The sequence below is a fragment of the Lepisosteus oculatus genome, chromosome 22, assembly GCF_040954835.1.
Source record: "Lepisosteus oculatus isolate fLepOcu1 chromosome 22, fLepOcu1.hap2, whole genome shotgun sequence".
In the NCBI taxonomy this organism is placed as follows: domain Eukaryota; kingdom Metazoa; phylum Chordata; class Actinopteri; order Semionotiformes; family Lepisosteidae; genus Lepisosteus; species Lepisosteus oculatus.
Window position 1 is genome coordinate 8,612,069 of NC_090717.1, and position 14,918 is coordinate 8,626,986.

Consider the following 14,918-nt stretch of genomic DNA (forward strand, 5'->3'; position numbering starts at 1 on the left):
TTCCCAGCCCAAGGAAAGTGTAACTCAACAGATTTTGTTAAAGTACTTATTTTCCTAAATAGAAAATGCAATCTAGAGCAATCTATAATAACACGCACGCAACTCATAATCGCTATAATTATGATGTGGTTGCAAATATTGTTGCAGAAAAGTCAAACTCTGCTCTAATCTAACTGAAAAAATATGTTAACCAGGTGTTGAGAAACGTAGCCTACATGTATTTCTGAAGTGATTGCTCTCTTTGATCATGTAGATTTTGCTGTGTTTTAAGTAAATTAACAATGGCAAAAAGAGAAACTGATTTTTAAAATGAATGAAAGAAAAAAACAAGTTTATTTATCTATTTGCCTGCCTTGTACTGCACTGAATGAATATGTGCTGAGAAGGTCACCTGGGGACATCTTGAAACAGAGAAGCTTTAAAAAGGTTAAAAACAAGCCCTATAAGGCCAAGCACCTCCACAAATAATTGCTACCTGCAGAAGCAGAAGGGTTTTGTAGCCTTTACAAAATCACTATGATAATTGCGTTTGCAAGCTAACCTGAAATGAAATATTATCCCTATACCTTTTTTGAGGATTATCTCCAAAGGATTAAAATACGAGTGACATGTAGAGGTTGTATACCCAAAAAAAAGTTCCTGTGCTTTGTATTTTAATGCTGTTTACTTGGTTTATGCCTCAGGGCATCCAGTATCTTTCTTGCCTTCCAAAACCACAGCGCTATTTAAGCCATGCAGAAACAGCATCCCATCAACAGCATAACCCTAAACCACAAGTGACTGGCACTAAAGTTCTCTGCAAGTTTCTCCCTGTTATTTCTACATAAATCTGCTAAACCAGCAAACCCACATGAGTTCTATTTATGATATGATAAAGATGGTGTGCTCATTTGTGCTATATGAATAGTGAGCTCGTCTACCTGTGTTCTGTGAGAAAAAAAAAGAGAATGTGCATACAGTACGGACAATACATACTATACAAGCCACCCTTTACTTTTAAACGGTTGCTATTTGATAAAGCATACACATTTGAATTTTTAGAACAGACCACCAAGAAGATCAGAAATGCATTACTTTAAAATCCAAAATATTTTCAAAGTAACGCAGCTCCACCTTCAGGGCAATATGGTTAAAAATAATTTAATAAAGAAGAACTGTTTTGAAGGGCTGCCCAGATTAAAGGTTACCTAAGAAGTCTCAATTTTTGCAAATGTCAGGCTCGTCTCTCAGTAGCTTGCTTTTTCAAGTTTGTTTTTGTTTTTAATTTAGTGTCTGTGAATATGCATTTCCAAAGGAGAGTGAAACAGCACTGCCTACACAGAGGCCCTGTTCCAACAGTAGCTCGGAGAACTTTCTTTCACTGCTTTGTGAGCACACTTCATTCTCAGCATGCTATCAATTCCTAGGCCTCCGTTAAGTCTTTAAAACAGAACAAGTGCCAAACTTAGCATTACCACATGCTTAGTGTCCAGTAAATCCTGCAGTCAGACCACTAAGAGTCAGTCTCCAAGCCTCAGTTGCCTCTTTCAAGACAAGCAGTATGCACAACATCTTTTACTGTGACCTCCTTTAACTGCTGAGCAACACTAGCTTCAATTTAAGTTTTATTTTTGCGGTTTTTAATTTCTGGGCTTTACCAAAAACTTCGTACTTCAAACCTGGAGCGTTAATTTTCAAATCCGTGACCCCTCAACCAATGTTAGAGATTCAAAAAAGCAGGACAATCCGAAGAGGAAACAATTGCTTCATAGTGTTGGGAGTGGTAGTGAAACCCAAACAGAGTATTATCAATGACGAATACATATTGTAGCAGAGTACCCCGCTGAAGGAGGAATGCAAAAAGTGCTGCACAGAGAACCCCATCAAGAGAATTTAAGGTGCCAATTAGCTTTGCTAAATTTAAATGGAAATAACATCTGTATACAATACTTCATATCAGATCTCTAAACATTTTTTGTCAATGTACTGTCATTTAAGAACAAGCAGCCAAGCAATATCTGAGTTAAGTGACCCCCAGATGTGGAATTCTTAAAAAGAAGCATGTTGATCTTGAAAACCTGATTTGTAGATTCCAGTTTCAAAGCCAAGAGTTAGGTATTAGTGCATAACCTCTGTATTAAATGGGTCAGTCTATTACAGGTCCTGACTGAACTCAAATGTTTATTAAACACACACCCTACTTGTGACTGATTAAAACCAGGCAGGATCTCAATTGGCCTGTGTTGAAAAGGTAACACGGCAATCTCTTTCAAAAAACAAATGCAGTTAACTCTTTTCTGGACAATTTTTGTACAGTGCAATTTTGTGAACATCGCTTTGGCATAAAATTGCAAAATGCCTGACTCATCTCCATTTTTTGTTTTATTTGAAACACCCGAGAGTCACCAGCTTCTGGAAAGACTAATTTTCCTTATTTGTTTGTGCAACACATTAAAACAAGAACCTATTCAAGGAGGCCAACTCTGGTTATTCCAAATATATGTGAACATTGCAGGTAGCAGTTTCGGACCCCAAGTCCAGAACTGAACCCAGGGCCCCTGTGCTGCGAGGCAGCAGTGCTAACAACTGCACCCCCATATCACCCCTTTTCAGGATTGTGACTTGTAAATTAAAACTCCCAGAGGAACAAAAGGAGTGAAACAAGAAACAAGGCTCTGGCTGTAGCCTGTATCTTTAATGTATTAATCTAGGCTTTGCACTTCCACAGGGAGAAAGGGATCCAGCTGCTTTAGTTTAGATTTGTGGGATGATGGATAAGTATGAAAAGCATACATATCATTCCATCACCCTCTATTTTTAGAATTACGCTCATCTGAAACGGAGAACTAGTAGGTGAAATGAGTCAGTTTTTCTTTTTAATCCCAGTCTGCGTGATGCCAGGTTTTTGACACCGTGCTCCAACCCAGCCATATAATTGAACTGCGTCCTGATTTGACGAGAAACTAGGTCTGAGGGGCTGCCGAGAAACATTTGGGGTCAGGCGCCAAATCAAACAGCAAAGGAGAAACCCCTGCAAACCTATACACGCCTCATGACTTTGCGCCCTTGAGAGCAAATGATTTCACTTGGCACAATCTGAAAGGGGAAAAAAAGAAGAAGTTGGGCAGTCGAATGATAAGGTAAGCAATTTAACGAGCTCTGAGAAAAGTCATTAAAAACCTGAACCCAGGCAGACACGGCATAAAAAAACAGTTTTACGCGAGGAGTGAGAGAAGTGTGAATTTAAAAAAATGAAGCAAATGGATGGATCTGGCAAGGAACATACACTCATCCCTTACAATGCAATCAATTATATTCCCATACCTTTCGCTTATTTTGAGCATAACCACATCTTCTACAAGGCACCTTTTGCACATTCAATAATGAATAAGCAGCAAACATCCTAATGAATGATAAGGTATTGGTTTCTCAGTCACTTTCACCCCAGCCTCCACCTGCATTTCAGGTTTCACCTGTTTGGGCAGAACGGCAGCACACTACTTCATGCCTGGCATTTACTGCTTTGTGTGTGTGGGGATGGTGGGGAGGTTGAGAAAATACTTCTGTGTTTTTTTCAGACATTACAAGGCAGTGGTTAGGTTTCGTATAAACTTAGCTCACTACCTTATAATTAGAACAAATCTAAAACTCATTGCTTTCCAAAGATGGCAAGATGGTAATGCTCACATACAGTACATCTGGGATCAACGGAGTTGGCCTCTAATTAGTTTCTTGTGAGAGAAAAGTATAGCATCAAAGTTCAAGGCCATGGTTTTGCATTATTGAGCTGCAGCTTCAGAAATTGTTCTGTTTTTTAAGGGCATGGAACAATAGCTTAATCCTGTGAGTCTGAAGAAAGCCTTCAGCCCATATTCAGCCAGAACAATGGGTCAAAGGTTTTAAACCTGGCAAACTAGGATCTTGTCAATTAACACAACAAATCATACATTTAACACAGGATGAACTGTAAATCCTCAGATTGACAAAGTTATCTTCAAGTGAACTCTTGCTTTACAGCTTGATTGGTGTTTACCTCGTCGACTGCTGTTTCTGCATTTTGCAGTGTATTTGCACTTCACTGCAGCTCATTGCAAAGGCTTCATGGTGGCACCCAGGTGGGTGTTGTACCGTGGTGGAGTATGGAGTGGACTTTAGTCCACCGCTAACCATGGAATTGTTATTCATTTTAATAATATAAGTGGGTAGTGTTGCACCAGTAAGCCTTTGGACTCATGACTGACAGGTTGTGGGTTCAAGAAGCTGCTGCAGACAATGAGACACTACTCTTCAGTGAGGCACTGGGTGCACCCACCCAGTTGATTAAGTGGGGAGCAATCTCTGTGAAGGATCGGCATCCAGTCCTCTTAATGATCATCGGGCTTGATGAGCTGCTGTGCATTTGGTCTTGACTTTACCTGCTTTTATTATAGCAACTAATTAGTACAATAATTCTACATGCAATTAATATGGCACTTCACAATCTTGTTTATATGAAATCCTAGATAGTACCAAGCTGACTCTTGCAAAATGATTCAATTTCCCCATTAAAGAAAAACAGCTCACATGGTGTATCTATAGCAAACATCCCCAGAGAATAAGCCAGAATCAGAATTGATAAAACAGATGAAAGGAAGGTGGAAAAAGCAATATAAATAAGAAATAAAATAGGTTGGCAATCAAATTGAATTTGATGGCAGCCTTGAGTTTATTCAGCAGACACCTTCAACAATTTATAAAAATGGAAAATGCAGAGGAATTATTTTGCTTAAAATGCACAGTATTGAAACAACAAAAATCATTTTTGTATCCGTCAGAATGACGTGCATGTATGAGCTATTTTAAGCTGAAAATGTATTGAGAATATTTTGGCAATAACAATATTTACAAAACGTATATATGTATACTGGTATATATATATATTTCATGTGAAGAAACTATATATAAGCAATGAAAAACAAGCCCCAGTAACTGACTAACAGGTAAAGTCTCTCAAAAATGCATGTACAGTATGAGCACAAAAAAGACTAAATAAAAAACAAAGGACGTAAATACAAACAAATTAAACAAACGGAACGCGAAAATAACTTTAATAATTGAAGTTACAGTATACTGTAACTGCTCATTGTTAACAGCTTCTTTATAATCCAAAAATTGGAAGTTATGTGTGATCATACTCCGATCCAGAAAGTAGCTTTGATAAACTACAACCTCACCATAAATGGAAAGTGCCAGTACTTACCCATGTAACAGATACCACCTTCCTCATCTGTATACATTACAATTAAAAGTGAAGGATTCCCCAGATATTTAGATTTATAAGGCTTTCAAAGCATGAATTGCAGCCTACTGGTTGCTGATGGAGCCTGGCCCTATTTCTTTCCTGTTCAGTACCGTAAATTATCCGGCCAAACTACAACCACTGAGAAATTCAAATTCCCTTTACAAACAAGGGTGTATGCACCACAATTAATTATGCCTGGATACTGAGAAAGAATAAAGCCTATCTACCCGTCACTTTGCAAAAAAGCAAGCTGTTATGTAGAAGCCTTTTTTCTAACATATTGTTAGGTATATAAGAACATTCAGAAGTGCTTGAGCCTTCTTCGTATGTGTTGCTTTGCTTATATTAAAAGATACCATCAACGTGTAGCCCCACCTGGATGATGCAATGACAGCCAAAGCACACCAGTACGCTCACCACACATCAGCTATCAGTGGGGAGCAGAATAGAGGCCATGATTGGTAAATACCAGAGGGAAATATGGCCAGATTTATTTGAGTTTTTCTCCAAAGGCAGCTTATTAAAAAATCTAAGGTAAAGGGCTAGAGAGCAACATGAGAAATGTGAAAATACAAAATGCAAATATAAATGACATGAGGCTCATACCTTCAATGTCAGCACTCTATATTTATTATTACCTATATAAACATATATTTTCCATACCACATTTTGCCCTAGTTTAACAAATGCTGTACACCATAGTAATTTATTTTTATGAGCTGTCTATACTTAGATTAGGTAAAACAAATTGATTGCTAATGGGTATTAAACAAACATGGATACATTAAGCATAGGCATTTAATAGAAATATAACTGGAGTTCATCATATATTTGCTTCATATCTGTTCACTGCACTTAGAGATGTGAGGAGATATTGCAGTGCATTTGTTGATACCTAAATCTTCTGGCAATTAAGAGCGATCCATGAATTGATCAATTCTTGTTCATCTCATCTAATAATCAAAGTGGAGATTACAAGTGTCTTGTTTACCGGTATCTCATTCTGCGCTCATAAACTAAAACTCCAAAACAGCTACCGCACCTGCCTTAGTTGAACAGTCAAAGCAGTCTCTCACATTTTAAATGCCTCTACCTTTTCACCTCACCATCTGTGACTGCATTAAAAGCAGATTTGGGTGATTGAGAATGAAAAGTTTACTTACCCAAGGCAGACATTAACAGCTGGATATTATAAATCATGTGCCCAGTGACTTTAGTTTTATGTGCCACCTGTAAGAATTATTGAATATATTCGTGCTTGTGCGGTTTAAGACAATCTCTATTTTTAATAAGGATTTCGTCATCAATAGGATTTAAGCCACATTAATCGAGGCTCTCACCTTGTACTCTCATGTTCCTATCATGGCCAACCTAACCTAGAGATGAGATATCTTTGATTGCAAATGTTGTTTGTGTGTGCTGAGTATAATTGCTTTTGGAGCCTGATTTGTGGTATGTATTCCATTAATAGCACTTTAACAAGCATTTTTATTATTGCAGGTTTTTCCTTGATCCTTGATTTTTTTTTTGCATATTGGATTCGAAGTCCTTAATGATACTCGATATGCTGCGTATGCTTTGTGGATTATGTAATACTTCTAGAGAAGCAAGATATTCTGTTAAATAATATAGAGAAACGAGTGTGTTATTTTACCAAACTCTGGTACAAATCACTCAATACGTAAAAGTAAAATATACTCAGAATATATTTTTTCACTTATTTCTGCATTTTACATTCTTTGTGGCATTGTGGACTTTCATGCACTTGACCAATAGCACAAACCTGCACCTCCCTTAACCTCTGGCCTAAAGATGCCATCTGCGTATACAGGTTACTTTGTGCTGAATTCAAGCAGGACATCCCTTGGTAGTTAAGCAAATGTTCACAAAAGTAAACAGAAGGTAATGGAAAACCATGAGATAATGAAGAGAATGTGCTCCCTGATCGGATGAAAGTGTTGTAATGAGAAAGGAGAGATTTTATACTTCTTCTTAAGCCTTTCATGATTGAAGCACTGATTGGGAAATGTGATCCTAATGGAAATAAAGCATCACTGCGCCCTCCATAGCACAGGGTTACGTCTGGTATATATTTTAAACATGTTCTGCTGCAAGAACTGTGTCGGAGCCTTTCTATTATTTTGACCAAAAGACAGAAATGTGCCAGCGTACACTAACATCTGACCACCACATGCTAAGCACTCTCCAACACCTCTTTTATATTTATACAGAAAGGGCAGGGCTTGGTATTGGTGCTTGGCTGGTTGCTACTGATTTCTGAACTAAGCAGATGTCTTTAATTCTATCATATGTTTTCTATCACTCACAGAGTTAAATCAAATTAATAAGTAAAACCTATGTTTCAGACTATATTTAGCTGTTAGCTGTTCAGAAAGGGGAAGTGGAAAGTGGTTTCTTAACCAGCTTTTGTAGAGGTAACTTGAGAAACGTTTCCAGATTCCAGGTATCATACACTCAGGACACAAGCAGTTATAGAAATATAGAAACTAACTATATGGATCATAAGATGCACAGAATTCCATGTCCAGTAACGTCGCCTACTACTGGGAGAAGGTTTTCACTACGTTAAATTTTATTTAAATTACAGTAAGTAGATCTAGAAATGGTACACCTGAACACCAAGATTGATTGGTAAAAAAGTCGCTCAAAAATGGACAATCTGAACAATGTTATGTTCTCCTAAATTACTTTTAGATGAACACACAGAACCCCATTCAGTAACCTATCAAATGCAAACACTACATTGTAACAGATTACAGAAATAAACTGGAAAAAAGTTCGCTTTCTGCCTCGTCACTCTTTTTAAATACTGCAATTATTAAGCAATAGTGCCATCTAGCTAATACTTAATCTGTTACATACCATAGCAAATCCAGCAGGCAAAGCAATGTGGCAATGTGGCCCTGTCCGTTCTGAAAACACAGTCTGGATAGCAAATCACACATTCTGAGGCAGTTTCTCAGTCTCCAATGCAACCTCCCTTGATATGTTACAAAAACGTTATCAAGTTGGGGGTGTGCATTACAAATATACAGCTGAAGGTAACTTACTTCAAGTGGCACCACCTGCATGAGGATTGCAAAGTTGGTGAGGTGATTGCACAAGCAGATGGAGTATGAAAGGTTTCCTCCGGAACGGACACAGCCTTTGTTGGACCACACTCCATCTCCAGAACTGGAAGATAAAGGGATTAGGAAGAGCTCTTGAAATGTGACATTCCCCTTAGTTTCACTGCTGGTAATCCGATTAAGAGCTTTTATTTCGAATTGTATGCAATATGGACATAGCACTGAGGTCCTCACGCATAATTAGAAATCATATTAGACTAAGAAGGCTAATTGATAACCTTGCATAGCACATGTGTACACATTACTCACTGTGAATGCAGGAAATATGAGAGACCTGTACAGTTCTGACATTCTGGGAATTTATTGTTAATGTTTGAGTGCATCAGAGGAAATTTGTTGTATCCCACTATTTTATTACATAATGAAGAAGCATTGTGTTCATTTACCTGTAGTCCAGAAAGGCACAATAGAGAAACACCCTATTACTTTTGTTGGCTGCAAGGCTGTACTGCTCCGAACTCTGCAAACATAAAAGAGAAGATGTTCAATTGTCTCCATCAGGTCTCTTCTCAGAGATGAGAAAAGAACAAACAAAATCAAATGCTTCTAATCTGTCAATGTTACTCATTTTCACTACCTATTCCAATGGTTTCTTCCATGAATAAGTCTCTGAAATCAGCTATTTCAATGGGAAACCTTTGGTATATAATCAATGCTCGTCAGCCACATATTTTAATAACGGTTCCTTTAGTAGAAGGAGGTGAATTGTACCGACACATTAAGGGTGATATGAGTAAATTCCCATTAGGGTTTTGATGATGTATTTAGAGTTGAGTTACAAATCAAAATGAAAAAACAAATCGTTCAGCAGCAGTAGTCATTACCCGGCAAGTTTTTCAAAGGACACAGAATGTCGATTCCTTGTTTTGTTTTGTTTTAGTATCAGTAGTTATTTATTTAGTTATTTAGTATCAGTGATCAGTAGAGGGGTATCATCTTCAGAAAACCGCAAGAGCCACACATATCCAACCTAGTCCTTCTATCAAAAGGATCAAAGCAAAGCAATATATCTTTTTTTCAAAGGTTATTATTACATTGTACAGAACTGTTCACCCTGCTGTCTTAAAGTGTTTAAATAAATCTGACTATAACTCATTTTTTCCATGTAATTCCTTCAATTGGATTTGGAGTCCCCAGGGACAATGAGCTAATAGTTTTAGGAATGTGATGTAGTAATTAGGTCTTGGCAACAGGTTCAGTTTAAATCCCTAGACTCATTGGTTCAATTTAAAAAAAAAACTAGAATCCTAAAGCCTGGCAGACTGCACATATCAGTTTGTTTTCCCATTTCTTAATTGGGAAATTGGATTAATTCTTATGTGAGATAATCTTCATTGCCCTGTCTTTGGAAAAAACTGATTTACAATCAAATGTCACTTACACTAATTTTCCACTGGTGCACCAGCTGAGCCAAGGCTGAACTTGAACCTAGCAGAGCCTGCCTGGCTCAGTCCGAGTGCTTATCCACGGCACTAAGTGAGCTGTAGCACACATATCACAAGCAGTGGGTAGGAGTGCCACAGGAAAGAAAAGATTGGTGCATTCGACTTTATCCTTTTTTACGAGGTCTTGTTGTTTTCTTATGTTTGGACCAATTGAGCTTTATGGATATCCCCCGTGAAGTTATTCAGGGGCTCATGAATACAGTAGCTCAACCAGTAAAAGTGCTTGCCCAGGAATGGATTGAGCTCTCTTGTTCAGGACTCTGGTACTGTACACATACAGTATCAGCAGTCCAACTGGTTAAGTGCCACTTAAAGAAGAGTGAATTTAGTCAGCCAGGGCTCTTTCAGCTCCTGGAGTCCCCTGCAGTTTCTAGAAGGTTTTTGGGCTCATGGTGCCAGTTGTCAAGCATTGCAGCTCTCCTCCAATCGGTGCCGGACATCCTGCAGGGCGCTGTGTGGACTGTGATGTGATGAAGTGTCACGGTCGACATCCCTACTACTCCCGTCATTAGTTCTGCATGATTGCTGGTATATTCTCCAGGTGTGCCTTGTTTTGTCTCCCTCTATTTAATCCTAGTCCCTCCAGTGCTCAGGGCTCAGCATTAGGGTTCGGATGTCGCCCACCTATCACCAGGCTGCCGGACGCCTGAGGGCACAGCCTCATCCCCGACATTGCCTGAGCTTCTGAGCCCGGGGCCTAGAGGACCTCGCCCCGTGATCCCAGGACTTCCCTTGTTTGTGTTTTCCCCTTCCCGGGGATTTAAACCTTGTGTCGTCTCAGGATGGATCTCACGCTATCGGACTCAAGGGCTGTGCCCTGACCCTCCTTTGGACCTGTTCGGATGTGGACGCCTCTCTCTGTTCCCCTGTTCACTGGTTCACAACCTGTCACTGCTATTTTGATGCACTATTAACTCTTACCACTTCGCATATGGTCTAACACTGAGACGGATTGCGGACCCAATCCGTAATAGAAAGTGGGTGTGTCAGAGGAGCCTGGGTACACTTCTTCATTCTCCCCCACATTTGGGTGCGTAGCTCACTACAGTGAGCTGAACTGTGCCAAACAAAAAATTCAGTTATTCCAAATCGAGTGGGTATAGTACATCAAAAATAATTGCAGACTCTAGAAATTAAAAAAAAGGTTTCTGAGAATAGACCTTAAAATCTCTTTTTTGTGGTTTTGGTGTCACTGGCAATGATTGTAATTACTGTGACTGGTGTCCAGATTTCAGTGTTTGTGATGGTGACATCCTGGGAGCTACCCTGAGCTTCCAAGTCCTGACTCTTACCAGGTACAAGGGTAGAGCGAACTTGTCTGGCGATGTGATGTTAGGTTGGCTTGTCCAATAGGCTGCTGTATATTACATCTAATTATCACACAACAAATGTGGAATGCATGAGATACCCAACAGCTGTAATGATGTCATACCTCCTTGACTTTGAATAATGGCACACGGCATAGTACAATTTCAGAATGATGTCATGCCTCCATACTCTCATGAATGTGTGGTATGTCACACTAGTAGCAATTACTAGTAGCATTCCATGTTTACTCCCTGTATCACCTGCTTGCTAAAGAAGGTTTGCCCTTTCCAAACCAGATTAGCAATTAGAAAATACTGGTGACTTTCAAATAGATTTATATTCATTTGTTTTATTCAGAATAAATATAAAAGCTCTCTAAAGTCCCATTTAGGTACATTGTAAGATACATTGATCATCATTGATGCCCTTGGTGGGGATACACCCTGGATGGGGTGCAGTTTTTTTCACCGCTTTATCCAGTCCAGGGTCTCTTAGCTCCCCTGTGACCCTATATTCAGCAACGTGCTTAGAAAATGATTGATGGATGAAGTTAAAATGCCTTTTTAAGCAAGTACATTTTAATCAACTCATTCAATATTGGTGCAATAATCATGGATTTTTGTAAATATTTCCCAATCTGAAGCATTGCCCTTCAAAATATTAGTGGTACATGTATATGAAAAGAGTTGTCAAGAGTACTACACTGACCTCCCAGGAAGGTGATGCAATAAAATACCAAACTAATTGTAATGCTAATTCTAACAGCATGCAGTTTCAGCTCCTATCACTATACAGTAGCTTCACTGATATTTTAAGTAAAACTTTAAGTAAGACTTATAAACCTTCATAATTAATCTTCAAAATATGGTCTTAAAGTCAAACAGAGATTACATGTACACCTAGAGAAAAAGACAAGGAGTGGGAGAGTGAGCAATGCTATTTCTCACACTAATCTTGTCCCTGACAGCATTATTACAATGAGCTATGCCAAAAACTAATGTGTATCATCTGATTTTAAAGGCCTAATGTGGTTCTCTGGCATGCAGATCATTACCACATTGTGGTTAGGTATATTTTAAGAGGGACAAATTCTATATAAAGTTTTCTTATGTTCTAAATTTATAAAATACTTACTCCATGCCATTTTTTAACAGTGTCCCCAGCCAAAAAAAAACAGAATTCCTTCTCTTTTCCCTTTAGATGTTTTATGTTATGTCCTTTAATTAAGGACAAAGAAGAGCAGGGTATAATTTTCAGAGTATTCATTTTCCCTCCCCTGACAAATCTCATTTGAGTACACATTTTGAATACGCTCTGTATTGTGACAAGACAAGGCAGCATCATCATTAATACAACACAGAATTTATTCTATTTAGAAAACTATCAGCGAATGTGAGAAAGAACCACAGAAACCTTTTTAGTAAAATAACAGAATAAGTAGGGTAAAGTTTTTCACAAGAAACAAAACCTTTTGATAACTTTTGTTCTTGCTTCTTTGCTTAAATAACCTAAAGTAAAGTAAAGGCATATACATTGCCTCTTAGAAACACAGTTTTCTATTCAAGGAAATATGTTTTATACCAACGTTTGATGCATGAAGTTTTTTTTTTATAAACACCAAGGCACAGCCATAATACCAAAAGAAAAAAAATATTGCTTTCAAAGATTTCAAGCCACGTCTCACAGCAAGAGACTTGTTAAAAGAAATCCCCAGTTTTTGGCAAAGAGGTCCTAAACCAAATTGAGAAAGACAGTTTGAAAGCACAACATGTGATAGTGTCATATTAGCGAGATGAAAACTAAAGATGCTGAAACGGAATGAACACAAGGGACCTATTTGGCTGGTGCGCACAGGTCAGATGAAGTCATGCTATCTGGGGAAATGTAACCCGCACAGCTGTGCAGCACAAACCAGAAAGGTAGAAAAAAAAACTAAGTTGTATTGGATATGCTTGGATGAAACTGAAAAGAAAAGAAGCACAAAGTGAGATGAAAATAAGACTGGGGAATCAGGGAGCTCTTAACACCCCAAGGCTAGCATTTTGTCTCAATGCCAACTAACCCCAAATGATTCAAGTCAGCTGATTCATTATTGCCACTTCTGTCAGTGCTTGAACAGAGAGTTATAGGAAAGAGGGAGCTCCTTCACTGCGCTATTCCCTGCCAGTAGCATGTACATCATGCACGAGATAGAACATCAGCAATAAAGTCACTGTTAGGCTAGAGACACCGATCATTGTAGAAATTATATGTGCATGTTATGAGGGCTGTTTCTTGGTATACTAACGTAAATGATGTTTTATCATATTTGTGCCTTATAAAGAGAATGTTTACATGGGGATAAGCAGAATATTATACTGTGGATAGGGAGGCCAAGTGCTCGGATTCTCTCTGCTTTACATAAAGACATGCCTGAGTTGAACATCTTGCTTTTAAATAATATCTCTAGTATCTCTTGTCCTCCATTAAGAAAGACTTCCTTCTGAACAAGGTATCAGGCTGTAGAAGTTTCCTTGTAAAATGTGAATTTGCTAATTAATGTAGCTCTTCTATTAAAGAAAAGTCACCATCACCAAAGATATTTAACTTCTCAGTTACTCCACAATCTAGTAGCACCAGTTAAGCCATAAGCAATGATGCAAATCACAGTAAATATAAAGCCTAAGCTTTTTAATAATTAGTTCATATGTTACATGGATAAACAAAGAGACCTAACCAACACATCTTCCTCAAACCTGATGTTTTACCTGTTCTGAGTATGGAATACCCTACAGTTTAAAGGCAATAAAAATAAAATCTGGATATTTATTTCCCATTATCTAGATGCCATTTGTAGGGTACGTAGTTTTGGCTTCACATTTGAAAACGTACGAAATGCTACATATAAATAACATCTACACAGGTGGATCTGAATAACGGTCTTATATTATTATACAGGCATTTTATTTATCTTCAAGGAAATTATTGAATTATTCCGTCGATTGATTTTCAGCCATAGAAAAACCTCAAAGGAATAGAGCAAGCACTTTCAAAAATAACACAGATCCTTAACTGAATACTGTACAAATGTCACACCTGACATCTCTGCACATTACTTAGTTTGATCAATTGACAGGAAGTGGTAGCCCTGACCTCTGGGCGCTTTGCTGAATCTAGAAGCAGAGCCACAGTAATGGAGCTGGTGTTTTTAAGACAGATTACAGAAGTCTTACCAACTGGGCAGATTACTCTGTTCATTTCCAGAATTTCTGTGCATAACTCTTGGCAGCAGGATCACACCAAGTGCCAGACTTCCATCTGTAATTGATCAGTCCACTACCCAGAGTGAGAGAGAGTTTTTTCCCACAAGATTTGGGTGTGTTCTGGGAGTTATAAAAAGTCGCTGGCAGTTAAGACTGGTTATTATTGTTGTAGAAATTTCTGATACTAACTTTGGCTATGCTTGTAAAAAAAGAAAAAAATATTTATTTCAACAGTTTTCCTAAACATTTTTGTTTTCACAAAAGCATTTTTCAACTCCAGTCAAGGGAGTTCCACATTCTAAAACAAGCAGGAAAAAAAAGAACAGACACAGTACTTAACAATTAAGATAAGCCATTTAACTTTATGTGCAATACAACATGAAAACAACAAAGTGTAATGGGTAGCCCTGGAAATTGAACTTTACAAGAAACAGAATAAAGTAGGTCTCACTGGCTTGGTACTTTGTCATTATTTTTGTTATTATCAAATCAAACACAGTCAAATGACTTACGA

At 38.2% G+C, this 14,918-nt stretch overlaps 1 protein-coding gene across 4 annotated transcripts in view; it reads right to left on the bottom strand.

The window, feature by feature from the left end:
* Positions 1-14,918, bottom strand: part of adgrd1 (adhesion G protein-coupled receptor D1) — a 79,694-nt gene that overhangs the window by 34,808 nt on the left and 29,968 nt on the right. For all 4 annotated transcript variants that reach the window (XM_015366001.2, XM_015365999.2, XM_015366000.2 and 1 more), the window contains 2 exons: positions 8,796-8,869; positions 8,332-8,455 (listed from right to left, as the gene is read on the bottom strand). In XM_015366001.2, the coding sequence (XP_015221487.2) occupies positions 8,332-8,455; positions 8,796-8,869 (198 nt within the window). The remainder of the gene's footprint in view (positions 1-8,331; positions 8,456-8,795; positions 8,870-14,918) is intronic.